The sequence below is a fragment of the Tenrec ecaudatus genome, chromosome 3 (genome assembly GCF_050624435.1).
Source record: "Tenrec ecaudatus isolate mTenEca1 chromosome 3, mTenEca1.hap1, whole genome shotgun sequence".
NCBI lineage: Eukaryota > Metazoa > Chordata > Mammalia > Afrosoricida > Tenrecidae > Tenrec > Tenrec ecaudatus.
The window spans coordinates 206,342,363-206,368,609 of record NC_134532.1 but is presented as its reverse complement, the minus strand read 5'-3'; the positions used below and the strand labels follow the sequence as shown (position 1 = coordinate 206,368,609).

Genomic DNA, 26,247 nt, shown 5'->3' with positions numbered 1-26,247 from the left:
TTGCCTGGCACTACCCACCCAGGTGTTGACGCAAGGTGTGCCTATCTGCTTTGGTGAAGGTGTGCCTTCTGAATCTGCTTTGGTGGAGATCCCAGCCAAGAAAACCCAACAGAGAAATTCTCTTTTGGGGGCGGCAGTTAACACCCCCAGCATCAGGGCCCCAAACATGGTGAGCTCACACTTTACCGAGTTGGCTTCCCTAGGTAGTTTGATGTCTTGCTATTCTAACCTCGCCCAGCACACCCATTTTACGCTCGGCTTTGTGAACCTCCCACAGATTGTGATTGCCCAGTGTTAGAGACAACCCATGTTCTCGTTTGTGCCCCAGACCTTCCAGATGGGGTCTGCTCCTCCTTACTAACAGCCTCAGACCACGTCAGCCTCAACTTGGACTCTGGGTCACCTTGCCTGATTCCCTAACCCTGGGTTCGGTCTCGGTCTCCTGTGGTGAGCCGACTGCCCAGACGGAGCGCCCCCTCACCGCTGGCATTGCCAGCTCACTTCTCTAGTCTACAGAGAAGGTGAGCTCCAGCACAGCCAAAGGCACGCTCCCACCATTCTACCTCCTGGCACCGCACACGTTTCACACATAGAACACACACTCTTCTGTGGACACGGAAATCGATGTTGGTTGTGTCTTCTCATGTAAACACAGGGAACTTTTTGGCCTTCCAGTCGCCATTCATGAAGTATTTGCTGAAGTAGGGGTGTGGTGGTCAAGAACTGCATTTCTTCTTCTTTCCACGTCTATACTTGGACAGCAGTGCAAATGAAGTAAAGGATAAAATTTAAAAGTCCTACACACCAAGCTTTATCTGGATAGTTCATCTCAGAATGCACAAAAACAAGATATCCCTGGCTTTCCACCAATAGCCCAGAAATATCCCGTAATTCATCGTACATTGCCCCAGACATTTTTCTAGAAAAGTTCTTTAAAAAAGTTGTTCTTTTTTCTCAAGACTCCAGTCACTATTTATCTTATAAAGCAGAGAAACACACATGAAACTAATAATGAGCATTAGCATCACTTAAAAAAAAAGCAAAAAATGCTAAAAGAAGTATGGAATACCAAGAATCATGAGGAAAAAAAATAACACTTTAACACTGAAAAATCAGATAAATATAACAAGTGTTGCTAAAAGTACAACTTTGTTAAAAAAAAAACCCTCCTTGTTGATTTTTTTAAGTGTTAAAAAATAAAGAAGGAAAGTTATCAGTAAAGGATAAATAAAACTTTAAGCAGAACAGGAAATAGTAGTAATTTAAATAGCAGTTTAAAGAATGAAAACAAAAGAATAGCAGGTGAAGAACAACTCTTATAATACTGAAAAAAATTTTTAATTGTCCTAGAAGTATTTTGAAAGAATTTGAAAATGCAATAAGGCGGCATCTTCCATTTTACTTTTCTAAGATTATTTCGTATTTACAGGGTGAAGAATCATATTGAAATCAATATGACTTATCCCTTCGGAAGATACAATGATTAGGGCTGTTGGAAAGACAAAATACGGTTCTGTTGTAAAACGAATTAATACAGACGACCTTTGGCAAACTTTAACAAGCATGAAATGAGAATGGCATAGAGAATTACAAACAAAACTTTATACCTCACTCTCTCTTCCTGGCAGTCTTTTAACATATGTGAGTATTTTGGGGTGAACTAGAGCTGCGTGGTGGGTAGCTGGCATTTTTCATGAGTATTGGATTTGTTTCCTGCTTGTCTTCCTGTTGAGACGGTTTGCTAAGATGGCATCGTTTTTGACGGCCAGCGAAGGTCATCCTTTTCCGTTTGGGTGAATCTTTCCATCATGAGGTTCCTCTGACTACTGCATCGGGGATTCTGGCCAGTTTATGTAGCTCACTTGTGGGGGCCACAAGAATTTATTCTGCTCAAGCAAACGCTATGACGTCATTACTGCCTTAAGGTATTTTAATAAAAGGCTCAGTACTATTGGTTTTAGCTTAAAAAAAAAAAAAGCGGTACCAGCAACAGCAAATGATGAACACTCACTCGGAACAGCCTACACCCAATGTCATCAGGAAAAGCCACATGATAAAATACTCTTAAATCTCTATATGCAACCTGATGCTCTCTCTCGTGCCAGGGAAAGGAGCACCCGCAGGCAGCACCACACCCCTCCACGCCTTGCTCGGTGGTCTAGCCCACTTCCCGGTGTGCAGAGAGGACTGGCTGGGCTGGCAGTTGCGGTGCTCACACCAAACGTTTGGGCCAGGTCACAGCGAGTGAGTGCCTGAGTGAGGGAGACCGTTGGTCTTTTCAGCACCAGAGGTTGGGACAACTGGAGACGGCTCAGAAGGGTCTGCTGTGGAAGTTTCCTTTTGCATCATGAGTTGAGTGCGACCTGGACGATCACCAGCAAAGGGGTCTCTCCTTGACCAGGCTGAGTTAGGCAAGTGTGGAAAGGAACCCTCTCCTCTGTAGATCTGTGGAAGCTAGTGCAGTGTCAAATAGGCAAACAATGTGATGGCTTCAATGAGATTAAAAACGTGCTGTGCCCATGCCGCTGTTCCAATAAGCCAGAGCACACGGCAACCTGATGGCCAACATGGGAATGGGACTGACATCCTAGGCCTACTATGATCGATGCAGTCTTTATTTCTTCTACGTAGTCTTCTTGCTGTTACGTATTTACATTGTCAAGAGAATAAATACATCTTAGTCGATAGTGTAGTAGTCAATTTGTGGTTAGTTATGGGGCATAGTTATCAAAGTCAACTTGTTTTGCTTAAATTTTTAAGTTAGATGTATCAAAACTCAAAAGCAGATATGGTAGTTTACAGCAACGGTGGGTAGGTGTCGAAGCTTTCTATCGCTACTAAACCTATTTTGAAATGCTTGGATTCCTGAACAGGAGGCAGCAGGTTGGTCTGTTTAAGCACAGGGCTGCAGCTTGATTCTGACTCATAGCGCCCCAGCAGGAGAGAGCAGAACTGGCCCACAGGGTTGCCTTGGCTGAAATCTTTACAGAAGCCAATCGCCATGTCCTGTTCCTGCAGGGGACAGCTGGTGGGCTTAAACAGCCAAGCTTACGGTCAGCAGCTGAGCCCTCGGCACCACCAGGCCCCTCACTTGCTACACATGTAGGTACACCTCAATTCAAGGGTTTCGTACGGAGCGCCAGGAAATTAGGTGGTCCAAAAGTGTGAGGAACCAGTCAAAACTGGCCTGGCCGCTTCTTTGTCATCTACAACACTGGCCTCAGGGCACCTACAATGAGACTTTAAAACGAAGGGGAGAGGAACTTACCCAGCTGGCCCTTTGAACAACAGTTTGCCATTTGTCCATTCCTGCAAGACTGCCGCTTATGCCTTTTTGCTGACACGTCTGCGCTCGTCCAAGGCGGCCGCTTCCGTTTGCTCAGTTTGCGGCGGGCCACGGAGCTATCAGACCTACCCCTGTCTGCGCTAGCACCAGGGCCCAGTTTGCGGAGGCCGCCTGGGGGACTGGCAGGAGGGCTATCTGCCTTGGCACTTGCCATCATCCCTCTGGCGTGCTTCCTCAGGGCCGCAGCCCCTGCTGAATGGGATCTCAAGGCACAGCGCTTTGCGGCTTCGCCGGGAGCCTCCGGATCACTCCCACTGGCAATGGCATCGGGAGGGTACATGACGGCCGCGTTTAACTTAAAACTATTTCTGTGCTCGAGGTAGTTGAGCTTCCTCAGAAATATCCTGCAGTCTCTTAAGGTCTTGGGCCTCCAATCACTTGGGCAGCAGCTTCCCAGTCTGGATTCCTTGTGCTCCCTTGGGCGTAATTTTGCCCCCATCTGCTGGGCTGTGGGCAGGAATGGCTTCTCCAAGCCAGCTCGGGCTTTGATGCCAGGCACGCCCTGTTTCAGGGAGCCACCCACATCGCTTCCTTCTTCAGACGTAGGGATTAACAACTGGTTCGGGCGGAAAAACCCAAAGCTTCTCCTTCGGGAGTTCCAGAGGACCGGCGCCCAGCCGTGCAGCTCTCCCTCCCCCCGCCACCTCCCGCGGTGCAGCCTTGGGAAGCCAGTCCGTTTGAGCCTGGCCAGAGTGACAGCACTGTTCACCTGGAAGACCGGGGCGCCAGCCACGTGACGCAGTAGGTGCCATTCCCCCGCTGCTTTGGAGGGCGAGGACAGCGCAAATTTCTTCAGGTGCTTCCGCAAGGGGCTGCCATTCCCAGGAGGCTGCTGGGCCCCCAGGTGAACTCCCCGGGTGCTGATGACCTCCACAGGGTTCCGGGCATTGGCCTTCCGCACTAAGGAAAGAGAGTGCGTTTCTGTGGTTTGCATAAACCAGGAATAGAGTTCTTTCAGGTCGTACTTCTTCTGAAACAGCATTTTGACGGGTGAGGCTTGAAGTTCCAACAGGCAGGTCCCCAGCGGGTTGGCTCGTTTCAAAGGCTCCTTCCCAACGCGCTCTGCCTTCGGAGGAACACCGTGTGCCGCTTCGTCTCCACTCACTTGCACCCAAGCATTGGTTATTTGCTCGAAGCGGCTGTTTAATTCCTCTAACAGAGAATCGCTCGAGGTGGAAGAAGCCCACCACCGCAGTAGGGGGCTTGATGAGACGACAGGCTCCACGGGCACTTCAGTGATGGGCAGCGAGGTGCCATCTTCCACATGTGCGCATGGATTCCTTGTGGGCCTCACTCCTGAGGTGCCTTTCGGGGCGATCTTTATCCGCGACTGCCTCCGTCTCTCCTTCCGGCCTGGGCTTCTGGGCAGATGGAGTTTATACGATTTGCGGAGCAAGGCGTTCCTGTAGATCAGCGATCTGGAAGAGGCCAGCGAATGCAAAAAACGCAACGATCGCTTTCTGTCCGTCGTCGGGTGTCTCAAAGGTGTGGGCGCAGCCGCACTCTTTGATCTCGTCTTTAAACCGTCTGCCTCGGTCGGCCTGGTTGCAGCCTCTTTGGGACGTGGCTCGAGGCACTCCGCTTTGGGCAGCTTCTCTCCCTCTGCCTTCTCCTGGTCTAAGGGAGGCACGCTGCTGCTGCTGATGCTGACTTCTCTCTTCTGGGGTGAGATTCCGTGAATAGTCACCGTTATCCCGGAGATTTTCACCTTGGCAGGTCTCCCAGGCTTCCTAATTATGGTCAAAGGCTTCACGTAGGGCCGGATAACGTTCTTGGAAAGCTGAGCTCTTGCAGACTTGTTCTTGATGGGCCTGACGTACTCGTAGCCGGACCCCAAGATGTTGCTCTCAGTAGTCAGACTGGACGTGACACTGCCTCTCTCCGCCCAGGCAACTGTGTGGTCTCTAAGGTGTCTCATGGGATGATGCTGGGTTGAAAAGTCAGCAGCATGATTGTTTAGAGACATAACATTGCTTATGTTTGTACTTCCTTCCGAAACGTATCTTTTTGTTCTTCTTGACCGTCCATAAATCACGGTTACTGTAATACTCTTTTTATAAAGACCTTCCTTGACTTCTGATATAAGGGATTCTGGGCTTTTCTCATGGGTGAGAGCGGCCTCCTTCTGGCAAATGGTGACATTTGTTTGATCGGTCTTAGGTTTGGGGGGTCTTCCAATTGGTCGCTTGATCTGTTTCACAACCTGGGGGCCGATTTTTTTAGGTCTACCCGGTTTCCTTTTAAAAGTCGCATCAACAGCAGCACTGGCTGGGTTTTCCTTAGGCTGTTCTTCTTGTGGCGTCTGCCCCTTTGCGGTTTCTGCAATTGCACAATTAAGTTCACCGGCCTCTCCTTGAGAAGTGTCAATACCATTGTGATTAGAACCATAATTCTCCAAGTTAGGATGGGGGACAGCCTCAATTGTTTCAGGGGAGTTTTCACCTGCATGATCACGGCTTGGGAATGTTTCGGGAGCAAGGTTGACATTTGACCCAGAAGTACCAACCGAGGTTAAAATATATTTGACTCCTTCGCTGCTTTGAACTTCAGAGAGAAACATGAGTTTGATAGGACTAGAGTAACTGGAGAAGGAGCTGCTCTGAGTACCTTCAGACTTTGCTGGTTCATTGTCAACCCTAGGCATCGAGCGACTTGTGTCCCTCCCTGTAGTCACATCCGTGGTAGGTACACAGCTGCTAGTGCTAGTGCTACGACTGCTGGCTGCCAGCACCCTTTCTGGTAGGGTCTGCTCTTTGCAGGCCATCCTACTCATGCCAAGAGTCAGATTTCCATCTGCATCTTGGTCTTCACAGTGGGCCTCTTCTATCAGCGTCCTGCATGCCTTATGCCCTTCTGACGGTGGCTGGTTACGACTCCAAGACTTTTGGGCCATATTTATTGTGTCTTCCAAACGCTCAACCACAACTTGCACATTAGAATGCATAGCAATTTTGCTTAGGTCTATATTGCGTGTGCTTTGCACTGAAGAATTTTTCGCTGTCTCTGTTTTGGGGATGGGTCCAGAGGCTTTTTTAGCCTCGGGAGGCTTTCTAACTACATTACTTGTCACGTAGACTGAGTACCACCCCGGAGGCACAATATTTCGTTTTGTTCGGCTCAACAATCCGGGACCCTTGCTCTTTGGAGTCTGAACCGCCTCCCGTTCGGGAGCCTCCCTGTAACGTGACCATCTTTGTTCGCTGGCCGCAGGCTTCTCCTGCAGGTTGCTCGTGATTCTTTCCTCAGGAGGCGTTTTAAAGCTTTCTGATAACGTGTCACACTTCAAGTTAGTTTCCAAACCGCAAGGAGGGAGTTGCGATGATGGTGGTGCGTAAGCTGGGGAAGATGGTGCCTCTGTACGGTTTTCATCTCCATGGCTTTTAAAATCCGGCACAGACAGCTCCTGGCAATGGCGGGCCTTTCCTTTGCCCACTGAAGCTTCCTGGGTGTGCGTGGGTTTCTTCCCATTTTTTTCTGTGTGCTTTTTTCTTGGGAAGTTCCCATCAAGACTAGCCAGTTCTCTCTTTCTCTGTAAAGACTGCCTTCTGCGCACAGGCGAATCGGGAGAGGTATGCATGGCAAACAGCGCTTCCTGCTGCTTTCGAAATCGTGTCTGAATAATCTTGTTTTCTACCTTTTTCTCATGTTGACGCAATAACTCCATAAAACTGTAATCATTGGCCTTGGCATTGTGCAGGAGGGAAGTTATTAAATCGCCCAGTTTGAAGTCAGTATCTGCATGACAATCCCCACCCACCGGCTTCAGAAAGCTGGTGGGATCTGTCGTTTCTATGGAGTTCAGTTTCTCATTAATGCGATCCATGAGATCTTGGAAGATCACGCTGCTCTCGCACTCTTCCGGATCTGCCCCACAAGGGTGGCCGTCTCCCAACAGCCAAGAGTCTGAGCTCCTGGGCGGTTGAGGTTTCTGCGTTCTGCCTTCCTGGTTGGCCTGGTCACTGCAGACTTCGGCTGGTAGGAGAGAGGGAGGCTGGTTAATGCTTGCTTCGAGTTTGTGACTTTCTAAGGCGGGGAGCTCGGAGACACCGTCTCTCAGGTTGTCCAGGGGCTCCGTCTGCACTGGTGAGAGTGGTGGGGGGGAGGGGCTTGGCGATCTGCAGACTTCCTTAGGGCTGGCTGTCAGATCACACACTTCCCTGGACAAGAGGGGAGCAGGGCAGGTGGATTTGGCAGAGTGAATGATTGGCAGCGGTCCAACCCAGCACCTGTGAGGAGTAGAAGGGTTTGCAATTCTTCTATTTGCTACTGTCTTAATGGGCTCGACAGTTACAGTTTGGCAAGACCCCCAAGGCAGACCTTTGATACAGACTGACAGGGGTGCGACCCCAGGGCTTAGTCTTTCCTTCTGTGCACACCCTCTTTCCGCCAGTCTGTATGCCCCACAACTACACAACTGACCATGCACGTCATCTTCCATTAGGGGCTTTTGAGAGTCTGAAGACACAGCCCGGGATGCATTACAACAGCAAAGAGAAGCAGCATTTTGCTCTTGAACTAGAAATTTCAACATAGCCAACATCTGTTGCTGGTGATGTGTGCACAAAGATTCCACAACTTTGCTTAATGCGGACTTTTCGTTTTCCATTTTAGTAGCTTCCTCTGAATTTGCATCAATAGTTGAACTAAAAACAAAAATCAAACAAAAATAATAAATTATAGCAAAAGTACCAATCGTATCAGGAGTCGTCAATTTAACAGTGCTTGAACAAGAGAGATTTGGGGATCGCCGGACTGCTAACTTCCAACAGTGCTGCAAGTGGGACAGCTTGGTGGTTATTGGGCAAAACTTTAATGAAGCACGGGGGGGGGGGCACATCAAGTCTCATGATAAGGCCTTTGAGTCAGAGCACAGCCCTCTTTTTGTAATACGAAAGCCAAGCATCCATATGAATATAGTTACAGATTGATAATGGTTAGTGTTTTGGATAAACGATGGATGTTTAGTGGCAAGTGCTTCAGAAGGAGTTTGCAAAGTGGACATTTTATAAGGTATTTTGAAAATTAATAACCAGTCCATATTAGTACAAACAAGGAACTTTAAGATGTAGAAGTAAACCTTTTCCTCTCCTTATTTAAAATAGATATTCTTTTCCAAGCAGTGAAAGTAAAATGATTAATCAATGACAGCTTTGCACAGTCACAAGAAAAATGAAGGGATCCAGATTTCATATAAATACAGATTGACTAAAGGTGAGCTGTATTTTAACCTAGTCAGAAAATTAAATATTTAAGCTATTTAAAAATAACATCTATTTTTAATTGATTTAAAATACTAATTACATCAAAACTAGAGGCATTACTTACCTAATTATTTAATTTCAAATGCTGGAAAATGTCCCACTGCAGAAACTAATATGAATCTAACTTTAACCTAAGACCCAGGATTGCTTAGCAACCAATGTAGAAAGCTACAATTTTTTTTATTCCAATGCCAGCAGTAAGAACATAATATATTAAAGAATTCTGTTTCAGAAAAGTATCTATTTTAATTAAACATATCACCAAACTCTGAACATGAAACTAGCCTTCCACTCATGAGCTTGTCTCTGATTGGCTTACCGAAGTCTTATTTAGAATTGGAACTGGGGTATACTGGTTATGAATCGCGACTGAAGAAGGAACTTGATTTTAATAAAAATGTATTAGGTAGGTTAAAAATCACAGAATTTTCTTTTAAAAGGAAAAGAAGAATTAATCTTTTATTCTCGACCCTGAAATTGGCAGGACCTATCTCATCGGTAAGTGTGCAACTTTTGATTTACAGCTCGTTGGATTAGATTAGTTGAGCAGCGAAGACACCACAGGCAGGTTTGAACACTTGGTGGAATCTTTTCTGCAGGGAGGGAAAGAGAGATGGCTCTGCAGACAACCCGAGGCTACAACTGGCAAGGAATTGGAAACCAGGTGGCTGGGACACAAAATGCGAACCTACAATGTCCATGACTGCTTTAATTGTTCAATGTGCATGTGTGCGTGTCCATGTGATCATGGCTGGGAGAGTAAAGCGGCTCCTCAGCCATTCGTGCACAATTAAAAAAAAATCTATGCTGAGAACAAAAATGTGGGAAAAGATAGCTATCCAATATTAAAGAAATGAAAATCTACTCTTCTGCAGCAAATTAAAAATTAAAATAAAAGAAAACATAAAAGTTGTTAAGTGTGTTTCAATGTTGTTTTTTAAAAAAAAATTATGTTGTACCCTATTAGGTATATCTGTTAATTAGTAATTAATGAGAGAAATCACATATTTCTCAGAAAAAAACACTACCATGTATTTTAAAGATTAATATCATCTCATAATAGCTCCTAGGATGCTGGAAAGCATCTTTTTTTCTGTTATGAAAACCACCTATTAAATAAAACTAACCAAACTTATGACTACACGCAGGAATTCTGAGAAACTAAATTAGAGTTTCAAGTTGGTAAAACTCAGTTATTAGGAAAACCACTGAAAGATTGTGATTCCCTTTTCCTACATTCCAGGTAAGTCTGTCCTTTAAAAGTTTTCTTATTAAGATTATTAATTGAATGAATGAAATTCCAAACACACCACGTCTGATTCAAATATACTACCACCTCATGCACAGCCTCTCCACGGATGCGACATGAGAAATTCCTTCATCAAGTTACCAATTCAAGACTGCGGTCGTATCTTAGTTCTTAGAACACTCCCACCATCTGCTTATTGGGGTTTCAATTGTTTTCTTTTGTCTATGTGCTGCACGCTAGACTCTGAAAAAGAACTCTGTCATCTCACCACATAATAGGTGGATGCACTCACATAAAAGTCTAGAACCTGGTGTTCCCGAGGCCTGTTTCAAGTCTAAAGGTTCTAAAGTCTCTTTTTCATAGACCTTTTGTTTTTAATGTCAATGCTTCCTAGCCTTGCTTATCTTTCTCACCTAAAACATCCTGTCTGTTTTCTGTACATCTTCTGTCTCACTCATTATTACAGGCCTGGTGGTTGAAATACTTCTCAGAGAAAGTATATTTCTAACATGAAGGAATTAAAAGAAGTCAGTGCAGTCAGGTTTTTTTCTTTGCCTTTTTTTTCCTTTTACTGAATGAGTAAATCAATCACACACCAACAGTGTTGTAAATTTATGTGCAAAAGCATTGAAGTGCTTTACTACAAATTACAACCTAGAAACACATTAACTGAACAATTAAAATTCATACAATCAGATTTAGATATATAACAACACAAAGTAGAAACAGAATTACAGTACATTTACAACACAAGACAGATACATGAATTCATTAGAAAATATTGTAATAAATAATTCATGAATTATAGTGCAATTGATTTATGCATAAATATAACTAATTGCCTAACAATCAGTTTATATTAACAAAATCTGTCAAAATCAAGGCAGCCACAGAGTTTTACTAAATTACTGCGACAATGGAAATACTGCAATTAAAAAACAAATACAAGTATTTGTACTGTAAACAACTAAAAAAATCAGTCTCACTAAAGTTAGTATACAATTTAATATAAAATTGTCATTAGCTACCAGAAATGGTTTAAACAACTTTACTGAGCAGTAGTTCTAAAAACAGAGGCACTGTTTTTTTTCTTTTCTTCCTTTTTTTTTGAAATATAAAATACTTGAGGGACATTCAAATAAGTAGAAAGCGCAGAAGGAATACCTTCGCCTTCATCAAAAGTCTGCTGAAACTGGCTTTCCTGGAAAACTATCAAGGAGTAGTAACTGAATTTATAAAGTACTTGGAAAGTTTAACATAAAGAACATCTTAGTAGCATCACTGGGGGCGGGGGTGGGGTACAGGTGGGATGGTGAGGGGGAGCCCCTAAATTTCCCTGCCTTTCCTAGTTTGTATAATCAAACACTAACTCAATAATTAGAAATATTTTGTTTCTTTGAAAAGTTATGGGTTGGTCACTCATCTATCAACTATCAAAAAATATTTCAATTTACGAATTTTGACCCCCAAATAAATAAATACCAGTACTAAAATGCTGCAAATTAATGCTAATCATTACCTATAAAACTACTGATCACTGTGAAGTCAATAGCAAAATGATCCCTGATTTTCATGAATCCTGTAACGTTTTTGGTCAGGTCATCTTTTAAATGATACAAAAGTGTTCTGGAAAGTTTCCCTTTACTATAAACGTCTCAATCAATTTATTAATGTAAATATAGTGTGAGGAATAAAAAAGCTCAATACAATATAAATAGTATATAATGCATTCAAGCTCCCAAAGTTCTGAAGTAAAATTCTATATAAAGAGGTCAATAAAATTGGTTGGAAATGTTGATTTTACCTTTAGCTTTTGTTTGTTCAGTGGGGAGGGGTGGGGCGGGGGGTGGATAGTAAATAATCCAAGTTCTGGCCCTCACAAAATATGGCTTAATTCTTTAAAAAGTAAGATGACCCTGACATCTGCTGTTTTGTAATCTAGTAAGTATATTTGTAGGGGGGGAGGGGTCGGGAGCGGGGGGTGGGGGTGGGGAATAAAGAGCACGAGGATTCATTTCCTGGATTACAAGTAACATTTCTAGCTGAAGAGGGTTCAGAATGCGTCTAAGCGACCAAGTCATACTCGATGGTTCAGTTCCGTGCTCTTCAGTTTCGTTAGGGACAATGCAAGTAGCTTTTCTATTTAAGAGCTGAACAATCTCGGCAGTAGCACATGTACGTGTGACTGTTAAAGACACACAAACACAAGTGTAAAAACACAAGCATTTGACAAGGTGCACTTATTATTTAAAACAAAAACAAAACAAAGCACTCGGCTAAAAGTAGTCCTCTTGGCTTTAGGAAAGCTGGCTTAGAGAAGTGATCGGAACCTGAAGTTTCACAGCGGCGAGGGCACTGGGGAAGTCTGAATCCATCGGGCCTACCCTCATCCTTCCCATGGAAGGCAGGGGCATTGTTCTGTTCACCCCGGAGTGGGCGCCCTGCTGCACACACCCTGGGGTGGCGGGGCGTGGGTTCTCGGAGCCAGACTCAGAAACTGATCCAGGACCAGGGCTGTTCTCGCTCCCCTAGGAGCCGAACTTAAGGAAAAATGCACTGCCCTGCCGCTACCTACCCGGTTCACAGAGCTCACATGACTGAACGTTCAAAACAGCTTCAGTGTTACATATCTGTAAAATCTATTCAAGACCCTGAACAAACTGCAAATTTGGTTATTAGCAAAAAAATGATAATGTGTCGCCCACCAAAATGAAACCTGGTATTCATTTTGATAAACTGAAAATGTTTTGAAATGTCACAGCAGCAAATATATTAAAGTTACACTGAGGTTCTTCCATAGGAGGAGTGTGTCACAATCCTGAAACTTTAAAGTAGTCATCCCGTCAACGAGCCAGCACAGGGAAGCCAGAGTGACCACTCTCAAGCTTCTCTGTGCACACCAAAAACACGTTCTACATTGCATTCCAACGTCCTCTTCTAACCTTTACACATTAGCTTATTTTTAAAATAAAAAAAGGAAATTAAATTACTTTAATAATTAAATTTAAATTATTTTCTTTTCTTAGTAGTCCATCTTAGCTTAAAGGATTCGATCGCTGCTGGGGTTTAACTAGCTGTCACTTTTGTTTTTAAAGTTGTAAACCCCAACAACTTCCTGCTAAGTCAACTAATAAATGATAAATATTAAATTTCATTATACATAGCATTTAAGGTTTTCTTTTCTATTCCTGGTGGATGCACTTGAGTGCACTCTGTAGAACACACTGGAGCATCATACTAATACTGTATATATTAATTTTTCTTAGTATGGAGATAAGAGCTGTCCATTGAAACTTTGACTGGTGGTTTGATGTACTTACAAGATCTGTATGTTACGTAAAAATGTTTTACAAACCATTCGTCGTATTTCCATTACAAGATGGTTCAACTGAATGGCTGGAGTGTGGTCTTCTCACCAATAAAAACTGTTTCACTTGACAAGTACTTGTTTTCCCACAATGCTTTACGCTATTGACTACTAAAGAAAAACCTGAATCTTTTCTTTCACCTATTTATACAAGGATTAGATACAAACTATCAGAATTAAGTAAGCAACTATATAATTAATTCTGTCCACAGTGAAAACCCTGAATAAAACTTTTTTTTTCAAAAGGCATGTAAGTGGTTTTTGAACTGTAAAATGTTATGTCTCCTGTCAGAGTGAGCATTTGTAATCCCCACACGTGTGTATATAGACACACACAAACACACACGTGTGCACATCCACGCGCAAACACGCACACTCACGCACACACAGATGGTTTCCTAGTAAGTGATCTACACAGGCTTGCTGCTGCTCTTGCAGTTGCCAGTCCCTGAATCTGTCATATTATAGGACCCAGTGTCTGGTGATCGGAGTTTCTTCTTCGGAGGGGTCTTCAGTGTTCCAGATCTTTCTTTTACCTTGTATTCTAAAGTGCTGTGAGGTACCCCATAGATTCCTTGTGCTTTGGAAACACTCATTTTCCCACTCATCACCATGGCGATCGCCTCTTCCATGATTTCGTGGTCATACTGCCGGTAGCGGCCACGTTTTTTCCTGGGCTGCTTATTATCTTTGCGGTCCAGCCCGTCTTCCGTGTTTTCAGAGGCTCCGTCAATTGTTCCGTTTTTAGCATTAAGACACAAAGGAGAGAGGTCCCCGTGTAGAAAGTAAGAGTCGACGCTTGAATGAGTGATAGGCCCAGAACATTCGGTTTTGTTCTGCTTAGGGAGGATGCTTTTCAGTTTTTGGAGAGCTGATCCTTCCAGGACTGAGGACGTTTTAGAGGCTTGATACATGGCATCCAGCAGCCCAGAACCGTCGGGGGGTGGCTTTGCGACAGCACTCACTCGCAGCTGAGGGATTTTTAACTGGACAGTCGGAGTTGACGGTTCACACGGGAGGCTTTCGCTTCTCTCTTTACACTGAGCGACCATTTTCTGTAGCGTCAACTGATGGAGGTAACTGGAAGCTGTTGGGAATTTTAATTCTGAGGTTTCAAGTAGATTGAGTTTACTTTTCTCTGTGCGCTCGGCTTGAGCTCGTGCCCATAAGGCTACTTTCTGCAGCACGGCGCACGTTTCTTTGCTGTCTTTATGTGAGTAACTATCATTGAGATCGCAAGTTTTGTTTTTAAAGGACGCAGGCTTCCCTGCTGGTAAGGCTTCTAAGTGGAGAAGTAAAGTTTTTTGAGGTATGCCATAAAGTATGCCTGCTTTATTTACGTCCAGTGCTCCAGACTGAATGTCTTTCAAAGCTTTTGAGAGCAAACCATCTGCAAACTCAGCACTTCTTTCCACATAGTCCTCTCTGTTTCTGTGGAGTCTCCTGGATGGGCGGAATGAAACGATGGTAAACTGATGCATGAGAGACTCTCACACAGCTATGGAAGGGGAGGGTCCACTCCTTTATTACACTCCTTGCTTAGGTAACATCACTGCTTATGACACGTCTACGTCTGTGGGTGGAGGTACTCCTTAGCAAAGCAAAGGCTACACACAGTCCTGCTAGGACAAGGTGGCAATCGTACGGTGGCCCCACCGGGCAGCCCTTCCAGGGACATCAAAGCCTAACTCAGTATTTGTAAAAATACTCTCATGATGTTGCTAGTCCTCCGACAGCTGCTTGCGGAGCAACACTTTAAGCAAATTGTATTTGCACAATTAATGTTCCGTTATAAAAAAAATACCCCAATCCTAAAGGAGTTTTTGTTAGTAGGAAACGTGACGTTACCGCTAAACAAGTAATAAAAGAGTCAACCCCTTTAAAGGAAATTTGTAGTAGCAAGAATATTACCAAACACAAACATCCCATATTTTCCAGACTTTTCTCTCTACGCAAAAAATTCAAATTTGAAAATGAGTCGATAAGTCATATTTGCATAAAATAATCTTGCTTTAGAGAGAGTCTGAGTGCGGTTTCTATCGCTTAATGAATGCATCCCTGTAATTTTCCAGGTTCCTCCAACTTCAAAGAAAGCTCGCTGTGACTTACAATTCAAATGCTATGACAACCTTGGTGGAAACAAATGACAGTCTACAACTGAGACTTAAGGGTGACAAAAAAAAGCTTCCTAGGCTTTTGATTAATGGGACAATGCAAAACTTACAAAAAATAAAAGTGAAACGAACCATGCAAATCCAAGAATCCAACAGAACAGCATTTCACAACGAAGTTTTTGGTTTCAATTAATTCAATGACCGCTTTCAAAGCATGAAAGGTCTCTTTGTGGCGATGACTAGAAATTAAATGGTTTGCCACCACACCTAAAGCACAAGGGGGGGTGGGGGCAGCAAACACTATGAGCTAGCTTTCAGAATTGTTGAGGATGTCGTACTTTTAGAATTTGGTCACGGTTTAAAAAATTCAATACTGCCATGAAATATTTTCCTTAAAAGTGCCTCCTGGACATTTGAAATGGCCTCGACTCGTCCTGCTTCTTGGTTGGTATTCTATGATTAAGTCGGTAGTTCATTTTAGCAACATGAACTAAAGTTTGGTGATTGTTCTGATAACTTTTCTTTAACAGAAAGAATAAAAAAGAAAGAAGAAAAGGACAAATGAAAAGTATGAGAGAGACGTACTTATGAGTGACAAAAATTGTGGAGGAAAGCTCCCTGAGAGGCTACCCAGAAGAGAACTGACTTTCTGCAGAGGTCAATGCACATCAGCACCGCAGCACATGTCCTAGATGTCGCTTACCCAGCCACTGGATTCTCAGAAGGAGGATCACACATGGAAGATTCTTCACACTGGATGCTGGTTTTCTTTGTAGAGAGATCTAACACTCCATCCCCTATAAATTTTGGCAAGAGAAAAGACTTTATATTTATGACACGCCAGCAAGCCTGACATTTTCAACACTTCAAACTTTCTCAGCTACTAATTCAAGACCTAAACGGTCATACTTGGATTTGACGGGTGACCATGACCTACTCACCTTACGTTGCCAGAAACAAGGGCTTGGTTGGGGTGGCGCTATGTAGGAAAGAAAGAAAGCAGCCAGAGGAAGAGGTGGAGGGCCAGGCAACACGAAGGAACTAGCAGATGATCCCGCTGCCCTCAAGTCAATTCTGACTCATTCCGACCCTGTAGGGCAGGAGAGAACTGCCCCCAAGGGTTTCCGAGATGGTAAATCCTTACGGGAGCAGGAAGCCGTAGGTTTCTCCCACAGAGCAGGTCTGAGCCTGACCTCCAGTGGAGGAGCTCAAGGCTGAATCCCCGGTGTTGGGACATCTGTTACTGACCCCTCTGACCGCCAGTCCCTCGGGCCCCTCATCAGGCAAGGCTTTCTTTGGGCAGACGGAAGTGATGACGGTTGTGCACGGTGGCGAGCACACTGAGTAGGTTGAGGACTAGGAGACCTGAACAACTAGTACTTCGAAAGACCAGCAATGTCTGGCACATTACTTTCGGTAAACTCTGACTCGCTGTATAACCAATGTATTTTTTAGAAACTGTACTTCATAATTGTACTATTGTAAATGATTGAGATGTACAGTAGTTGAATCCTTGCCTACATAATATACCGTGGTTCTAAGTATAAAGGTTAGGCGTCCCGGTGGTGTAGTGGATGATATACATTAGGCTGCTCACCGTACCCGTCCCACGGGTGAAAGATGTAGCTTTTTACCCTGAGGAGCCTTACAGTCTTGGACACCCACAGAGCAGTTCTACCCTGTCCTATAGGGTCAGGGCTGGAATCAATTCAATGGCAGGAAGTTTGGTTTTTGGGCTATATCTATGGTTGGAAGAAGATCAAAGTCATAATGTAAAATATCATTTTTTTCAGGAAAACTAACTTGCTACAAAATGACTGCTTACATTATTAATAGTTTGTATAGTATTAAAATATTGTTTATACAATCAAAACCTCAAAGATTCAGACATACTACTAATCTGACAGTCTATAGAATCAAAAAGAATAAAAACAAACTGTACGTTAAAAACATAGCCCAAATACATACTCAACAGCACCTAACACAACCACCAACAGCTAAACATTAAAAAAGGCAACGGTAAGTTAATAAAAAATACCTGTTAAAATATACTTGATCATTCAACTGGATTTTATTCTTACCATATAAAGTCACCTAATATTGAAGTAGTCAGAGAAATACAACAGTGAAAGAGTGAAAGGAAACCAACCTCATTCCCAAACCTCCTATGCATAATTCAATGGTGATTTATGAAGTGTCTATTCTTAATGTCCAAAGCAGTGGTACAAAAAGGTCAGATGAGGTACCTGTTCTCATGGTGCATAGAACTTGTGAGAAGATTCATAGAACAATGCCAGTGAGAAGACACTTCCGGTTGATGACAAAGAGGAGTAAGTGCATGGTGACGATGGGGCCTCAGTGACTTGGAAAGAGTCCTGACCAAGGTCAGTGCACCAGTCGAGCAGCTAGCTAGAGAGCCTGGTAGAAGGAACAATTGGTGCTGGGGGGAGTGCGACCATCCCATATGGAATGTAGAAGGCGCTCTGGGCTGAGTGGGGCGAGATCAGAGGTGCTGCTGGAAGACTGCTAACCTAGGACCCTGCTGATTCTAGGGGAGGAGGGGGTGGGTAGGAAGAGGCTCGGACGACTCAGGGAAGCTGTAATAACACATACTCATACTTCGGATTACACTATCCTATTTAGGCGACACTTTATCTTACAGAGTTTGGACCTGTTGTCAGGAGAGCCCAGGGAGAGACCTGGAGAAGAACGTCCTGCTGGTAAAGTAGAGGGCGATGAAAAAGAGGGAGGCCCTCAGTATGATGGTGAACACGGTAGCTGCAACACAGTGGCTCCGGCATAAGAACACTTGTGAGGATGGCACGGGACCAGGCAGTGTCTCTTTCTGCTGCGCACAGGGTTGCTATGTGCCGAAACAGGCTCAGGGCACCTAACAAAAATAACACTTTGTCCTAGACTAGGAGCTAAGTAAACTTTTTTTTTCTGAAAAGGGGTTGGTCGGCCAAATAATGTGGGAACCTATGTGCTAGACCAAGGTAAGACTGTGAATGCTCTTTTGACAGAGACAAGAAGCCGGTGGTAGGTTTGCAGCAGAAGATTCATATGATCTTAATCTATGGGTTTAAAGGTCCAAGCTGCTGTTGGGCGTATGGCTGGTGCTGGGTCAAGGGCGGAGGTGGGAAACTGGAGGGAAGGATGCAATGTTATTTCTCATCTCTGTGCGCAGACCACTACTTCCTTCTCCTTTTGATACCCCAACACACACCCTCTCCAGCTCGAATTGGCCAGGCAAGTCCTGTGTCTTACCTTACATCTGAACGCCATTCTTCTAGACCCCTGTATCAGAAGTGCTTAGCTATATTATTTAGCATTTTAGTAGTTTGTAACCCAGTAACCGAGTCAGAGTGACCCTAATCAAATTAAACTCACGGTCACTGAGTTGGCTCCAACTCATGGTCACTCTACAGGGTAGGGTACCCAAGATTGCAACTTCTTACGGTCGTAGAAAGTCTCACCTTTCTTTCCACTGAGAGGATGGTGGTTTTGAACGCTTGAACTTAAGATTAGCAGTCCAGCAAGTGACCACTACATTATCAGGGCTGCTAGGAGTTGGAATTGACTCTATGGCAGTAAGTTTGGAATGCTTCAGTTTATTCCATTTACCTGTATATTTATAGGTAAATAGGCTATGTAAGGCAGTGTCTATTTAATTCACCAAAATATAACCACTGCCTCCAATAGTGCCTGACACTTAACAAAGCCCAATAAGCATTTGCTGAATAGAATTTTGAAGAACTGCAAGAACTGTATAGCTAGAGGTTAGGTGCTAATCTTAAAAAGGGAAAGCACCTTAACATCTATTTCTTGCATCTTGACATATCTTGCGTCTATTGGTATACCCTACTTTTATGCTTAGTACCACCTGATATCAAACCTCCTACCTCCTGTGCATCAAAATACCCTTAAATGCATTGCTATCAAAGTCAATTCTGACTCATTGTGGCCCTTCAGGCTTCACTCTTTCTGGAAGTAGACTGCCTCATCTTTCTCCTTCGGGGTAGATGATGGTTTCAAACATCGACCTGTTGGTTAGCCACCAGGTACTTGAACTATGCACCAATAGGGTTCAAAAACATCAGGCCTATTCTAACTCATAGCAACCCTATAAGACAAGGTATAACTGCTCTTGTGGGTTTGCAAGACTGTAACTGTTTTTGAGAGTAGAAAGGCCAGTCTTTCTCCCACATAGCAGCCGGTGGTTTTGAATTTCTGATCTTGCCATTAGCAGCCCAACTCATAAGCACTATGCTACCAAGGCTTCTTAAAGCATGTGCACAATCCCTCAAATATGCTATGCCGTGCCCCCATGCCTCTGGAAACGCAGCATGCTGTCCACTCAGTCTCGAAGGTTCTATCTATTCAAAGCGTCAAATTCCTGCTAACGCCCCTACTCAGCCTTAGAGATCTACAGTAGCACCCTAAGCACAAGTTGACAATTTTCTTCCAAGTGTTGGTAGCACCTTGTAACACGATGGAAGGTGTCTCACTACATAAAGGCCACCATGACATTATGCCATTACCAAGCAATGATTGATTGACATAGCTCCTCCCCTGAGGCTGTACTCCTCAAGGCTGAGGAGCTTCTCATTAAGCACACTACAATGCTAGAATCTCCTAAAGGAAGGGAAAAATACTGTTCTCACTCCGTTTTACCATCATCATCATTTCTTGCCTTTTTTAATCCGGTAACAACAATTTTATTCTTATTTCAAGACTTTATCTTAAGACTATTTTCTTCAAGAGATGATCATTGTCAATAAAACTGTTACAATTTTTTCTAACTGAAAAAACAAAAACAAAATGATGACTTCCCAACCCATAATCAGGTTGCTCACTGGATTCACTAATGCTGATTTTTCTCCTGTTTTCATGTCATAGTTTATGTAGCATATAAGACATATTTCCTTAGAAGTCTGTTACTTCCTAGTAAAAGTTACAAAATGAATTGGTAAAATTTCTTCCATGCAATGTTGTCCAAGATTGTTAATATGCTCGATGTAAATTTACTCCACAAATAGAAGCAATAAAAAGAGGCTCACAGGACCCATTTCTCGCTTCCTTATGTCAACAAGATGAAGCAGGCTGCTACTCCCTTCCTGGGGAATTACAATTCTGGACCATCCTCTGGTTGGTGGCTCTGAGACAGCCCCACACCGCTCTGGCTTGGGTTCATTTTTTGTTTTGTGGAGGAACGAGACATGCACCCTGGTCAACCTTTTTAAAAAATCACCGTGGATTAGGTGAGGATTAACAAAGCAGATGACAGTTTTCCACTCAACAATTCATACACACTCTGATTCAACTCATCCAGTCCGTTCTTGTGAGAGAGAGCTCCCGATTCTCTTCTGCACGTGGGCGGCAGTCACCCAGATAAGCAATGCTTTCGTCTTTCTCACAGTTCCATCTCCATAGCTAGCCTCTCTGTGGCAAAAGTTTTGCTAATAACTAAAGTCACATCATATTGGAATCTATTAATGACAATGCTCTTTCAATGTATTTGTCATATCGCATTTCAATTCTTTAAGCAAAGAAAACTTGCAAAGTGAACTCAAAATACACAAAATATACGGTAAGTAAATAGTTCTGATATACACAGTGGTTTTCTAGGTCAATTTAAACTATATAGCAAATTTACAGCCAGAATTCGTCTGAGGCAAGGATGGCGAGACTTTGTTTCACATCCTGTGGATGTGTCATCAGGAGAGAACAGTCCCTGGAGAAAGACATGCCTGTTTGGAAAAGCAGAGGGACAGTGAAAGCGATGAAGCTCCTCGGTCGGTGAGTTGGCTGGCACAGTGGCTGCAACAACGGGCTCACACCTGAGACAGCTGTGAGACAGCGTGAGACGGGCAGGGCACTGTTCTGCTGTGCACAGGGCTGCCCGGAGGCGGAACTGACCTGATGGCACCTAACAACAACATAGCACGTTTCACTTTGTGTTAGCAGTACTACTACCTACCACCCGTATTTGGGATTACTGTTATTGCATTTTCCGATCTAAAGTCTATACTCAATAGCTAGAGAAGCCAAAAACAGTTATCATTGCAAGTGTCTGTGTTTACGAAGCCAATATTACTCCCCAACATTTCCTACTATAGGAATGATCACAATTTAGAACTTAGGAGGGGCCTTCAACAATTTCATGGAAAGATTCCACTTTCTTTGAAGCCTAGTTTCTACAAGTTTTAGAAGCTCCCTTGTAGTAGCGCAAGAAAGACTAACTACTGAGTTATCAGTAACTTACCGTCTATACTTGAACAAGGGCCGACCCGAATATCAGCCAAGGCACCGAATTTTACCCACGAAAACTGCATTAAAAATGTGTTGAAAAAAACTCGGCTTATACACGAATAGATACGATATTCAATTTCCAACACCCAGGGCTTAACTAGAGACTTGTGTTTTCAATAGACCCAGAGCTGCCTCAGCAGTCTTTAATCTATGAAAGCCTGTTAGCTAGCTAGGAGATAACAGTAAGGTCAAGGGGTTGAGAGAGGGTTAGATTCCCACCAAAAAAATACCTTTTAACTTAACGGGCTAATGGTTTTTAATCATCTTAATATCTATATAGTTTATATTCCAATAATATCACAGATTTCTCTTCAGAAATGTCAATATTGAGGCTTAGTATTTATTTCATTAAATGTGTATTAAGTACATTAAATATATTTATTCAGTCTACAAAATTATTGGGCTCCAGTTGCTATAGACAAGGCAAATTATCTAGTTTATGATGATTACCTTACGTGTTAATGAACATGAGTTACAAGGTATCTCTGAAGCTATATGATCATAAATATTGGATATGTAAATATCAAATATTAAAATATGTGAAGGCAAATGAATGCTAATAAAAGGGTGTGGGAAAACATTCCAAATCAGGAATCCATAAAAATGCTAAAATAATCACTAGCAACTCAAATTTTATCAATATCACTGCTATTTAACAGTACTACTTGATGCAAATGCCAATAATAAAAAACAACTTAGTGCTCTTTCCACTTTATCTTTCTGATCACCCTAATCTATTTCCTTACCTGGGTCTTTCCATTGGCCTCATCGTGTTGAGAACTGTTCCAGTTCTCCTTGGGCTCTTGACAGTTTTTCTCATTATACTCTCTAAGAGATTCCTATTGTTTCAATGATCAGGCATTTATATTCAACTCAAAAAAGAGAGAGAGCGTGAGCAGTCTAATTCAGACTGGTAGATTGGTAGATATGTTGTTGTTCAGTGGCATGGAGTCAGTTCTGATCCACAGCGAGCCCTTGCACAACACAATGAAACACCAGCGGTCCTGCCCCATCCTCACATCTGTTCCTACACTTGATCCCACTGATGCGTCACTGTGTGAGATAGAGCTCACAAAATTTTAACGTCCTGGTAGTAACAGTGAAAAAAAAAATCATTCCTTTTGATGTCACTGTTCGAGGTCACGGTTAGTGCCACTGTGTGTATTGCATTGAAGGGTCTTCCTTTTTAATGATCTATTTTACTAAACATGATATCTTTCTCCAGGACTGGTTCTTCCTGATAACATGTCTAAAGTATGTGAAAACCAGCCTTCCCATCCTTGCTTCCAAGGAGCATCTGGCTGTACTTCTTCCAACACAAATGTCACTGTTCTCTGGCAGTCCGTGGCCCATTCAATATTCTTTGGCAGCACTACAATTCACAGGTATCACTTCTCTCATCTTTCTACTCACTGTTCTGCTTTCACACGCAAGAGGCAAGTGGAAGTACTACGGCTTGGACCAGGGGCGCCTCAGCCTTCACAGCGACATCTTTGCTCCGAACACTTGAAAGAAGTTTTGTGTTCAGAGTGGTCCAATACAACACATCATTTGGCTTCCCGACTGCCGCTTCTGTTCATGTTGGTTGTGGATCCGGGTAAAATGAAATCCTTGACAACTTCAATCTTTTATCTGTTTACCATGATGTTGTTGTCTACTGGTCTAGTTGTGAGGATATGGATTTTCTTTACAATGAGTTGCAATCCACACTGAAGTCTGTAGTCATAGATCTTCATCAGGAAACCCTTCAAGCCCTCTTCACTTTCAACTAGGAGCATTTTGTCATCTGAAATTCAAAGATGTTAGTGGTTCCAATGTTGATGCTGTGTATTCTTTACGCAGTCTAGTTTCCTGAATTATGTGCTCAGCATACAGACTGAAGAAGTATGGGGAAAGGATAATGATCTTGGTATAATTATACTCCATGCCAGTCTAGAGTTTGTGGAAGAGAAGACAAGGATAGGGAAGAGTACTGAAACTGACTTGGATAAAACAATGACGGGAATTCAAAAGATTATCAAAGAAAACAGATGTTTGTAGAGATATAACAGTTTCCATCAATACTTATACAGTCTCTGTAAGTAAAAGTAGCCTTTCTTGTATTGTTGCAAATGGGGAAAAACAAAATTAAAGAAAACAACAAATGCTGAAGATGATTATATAAAAAATGTTGGGGACCTAATGATTTCTTTAACTTTTACAGCACTGTTAAGTAAAAGTCAGTACACTTAGATTGTTGCAGGTGGAAAATATTAAAATGATAGGTGGATGGTGAAGACCGACATTTGAAATTACTTGTCAGAGTTGTACAACCACACATTTGTTTTTGTTTACAAGCGCTTTGTGTCAATCAGTAGTTGAATTATCATCTGTTATATTACAGGAGGAAAGAACCTTATCGTAGGAAGGCGGTTGGGTAGAATATTCTGTTCAGCATTTTCCTTTCTTTAATAAAACATTGATTGATTCTTCTGAGGATGTCTTGGTCTACTTTTCCATTGTCTTTTTCTGCTTGATTATAATTATCTTTTGTTACTCTAACGGTTATCAGTTTCACATTTTGTAGATTTTGTTTTCAAAACTGAGGCTTGACAATTTCACTCTGTTCACAGTAATTTTTGTGCTACCTAAGTTTGACATTTTAGTACGGCCACATTTACCAAATTGTTGCATAGACTGTGAATCTTTGTTTTGAGGAATTCTTCCTTATTTGGAGTTCATTTAGATGTTATCCTATGTTTTCTTTCCACAAAGTTTTCTTTTGCTTTGTCACATTTAGTCCTTTACCTCAACAACAATTAATTCTGTGAGTGGTGCATGATAGGGACTCACTTTTTCTAAAAAACAAAACCAAACCTTTACCCATCCTGCTTGTTAGATCCTACAACATCCTCAGAGCTGTTGGTGTGCTTCAGTCCACTGCTGCAGCCATTGTGTCAATCCATCTGGTTGAAGCCCTTACTCTTTTTGGTGATTCTACCGCGAGTGATCCTGGTAACATATCCAAAGTTTATGTAAGATTGCCTACTTCCAAGGCGCATTCTGGCCAGACTCCTTCCAACAGGGATTTGTTGACTCTTCTGGCAGCTCATGGTAGAGCCACAGTCAATATTCTTCAAACGCTCTCTAATTCACAAACATTACGTGTTCTCTAGTTTTCCTAATTCACTGTTCAGTTTTCACAATTATACTGCAATACCGTGGCTCGGGTCAGGCGCATCTTAGCACTCAAAGCAACATCTTTGTTTTTCACTACGTTAAAGAGGTCGAATGTAACAGGTTTGTTCAACATAGTACATTATTTGATCTGACTGCTGCTTCCATAAGCATTGATTGTGGATCCAACTGAAAGGAAATCCTTGACAAGTTCAATCTTTTCTCAGGTTATCAAGATGTTATCTATTGGTTCAGTTTGAGGATTTCAGCTTTTTTTTAGAATGAGCTATCATCATACCAAAGGCTGTAGTCACTGATCTTTATCAGTAAGAGCTCCAAGTCTTCTTTGCTTTTAGCAATCAAGGTTGTACCATCTACATATGAAAGGTTATTAATGAGCCTTTCTCTAATCCTGATGCCTTGTTCCTCTTCATCTAAGGAGCTTTTTAAAACATTCTGGTCAGCGTAGAATTGACTCCTGATGGCAGTGAGTTTGGGTCTTTTGAGTATAACCTAAATAAGTATGGATAAAGGATCAACCTTGGTGCATATTTACTGAGTTTAAGCCACACATGATTCCCCTGTTCTGTTGGAATAACTTTTTCTTGGTCTATGCACAGGTTCTGCATGAGCATAATTAACTAAGCGTTCTGATTTATCCATGTACACAAACCACTGGCCCAGAATCATTGGTTGAATATGTCAGTTTTCCAAATGGCTCTTAAAGTCCTCTTTTTCTTCAACTAAAAGTCAATTCTCAAAGGTTTCTAGGCTCTCTAATCTGTGCGTCTAATCCTACTAACCTTTATCTTGGTCAACAGTAACTTCTTTTAATCTACTAGACTTAACAAGTTTCAATTTATTGCAAATAATTTGCTTTGATTTGAGGTAAATTACTCAACACTTTCATGTGGCCTTTTGGGGGCTTTTAAAGCCTCCCTATGAATATTTTACAATAGAACTTTGACTGCAATAGAACTTTGACTGCAATACTGTTGAATTTTTTAAGCACATTAAGAGTAAATTGCCTTAATACTTAACCTAGAACTATATGTACTATATGTACATTGATTTCCCTATCTTTACATATAAATGCAGTTACATATGTACATGCCTGTATTTAAACCTCTCTATATATCCTTTGCCTCCGGGTTCTTTTCTCTTATTTCCTTTTACTTTCCTCTTGTCCCACTACCATGTTCGGCCTTCATTGGGGTTTCAGTAATTCCTCTCAGCTACATTGCCCTTGAAGTTAAGTATTAAGGTAGCAGACAGACGTTGGACCTCACTAAAGTACTCCCTCAACCCAAGAACACTTTGTTCTAATAATCCAGCATTCTGTGATGCTCACGTTCACAACAGGATTGCTGAGGACAAAATGAGTCCTAAACAAATGTGTTAAAAAAAAAGTTGATGGTGTCCGGCTATCAAAAGATATAGCA

General features: G+C 42.6%; 1 protein-coding gene across 8 annotated transcripts in view; it reads right to left on the bottom strand.

Moving 5' to 3' along the window:
• LCORL (ligand dependent nuclear receptor corepressor like) overlaps positions 1 to 26,247 on the bottom strand; it is a 201,201-nt gene that overhangs the window by 29,876 nt on the left and 145,078 nt on the right. For 3 of the 8 annotated variants that reach the window (XM_075544486.1, XM_075544488.1, XM_075544489.1), the window contains 2 exons: positions 16,041 to 16,134; positions 1,331 to 7,989 (listed from right to left, as the gene is read on the bottom strand). The exons of 1 other annotated variant lie outside the window; for it this stretch is intronic. In XM_075544486.1, the coding sequence (XP_075400601.1) occupies positions 3,243 to 7,989; positions 16,041 to 16,134 (4,841 nt within the window). In that variant the 3' untranslated portion in view covers positions 1,331 to 3,242. Of the gene's footprint in view, positions 1 to 1,330; positions 7,990 to 10,529; positions 14,667 to 16,040; positions 16,135 to 26,247 lie in introns of those variants that run through there. 4 more of the 8 variants (XM_075544485.1, XM_075544491.1, XM_075544492.1 and 1 more) reach the window with 4 other exon arrangements.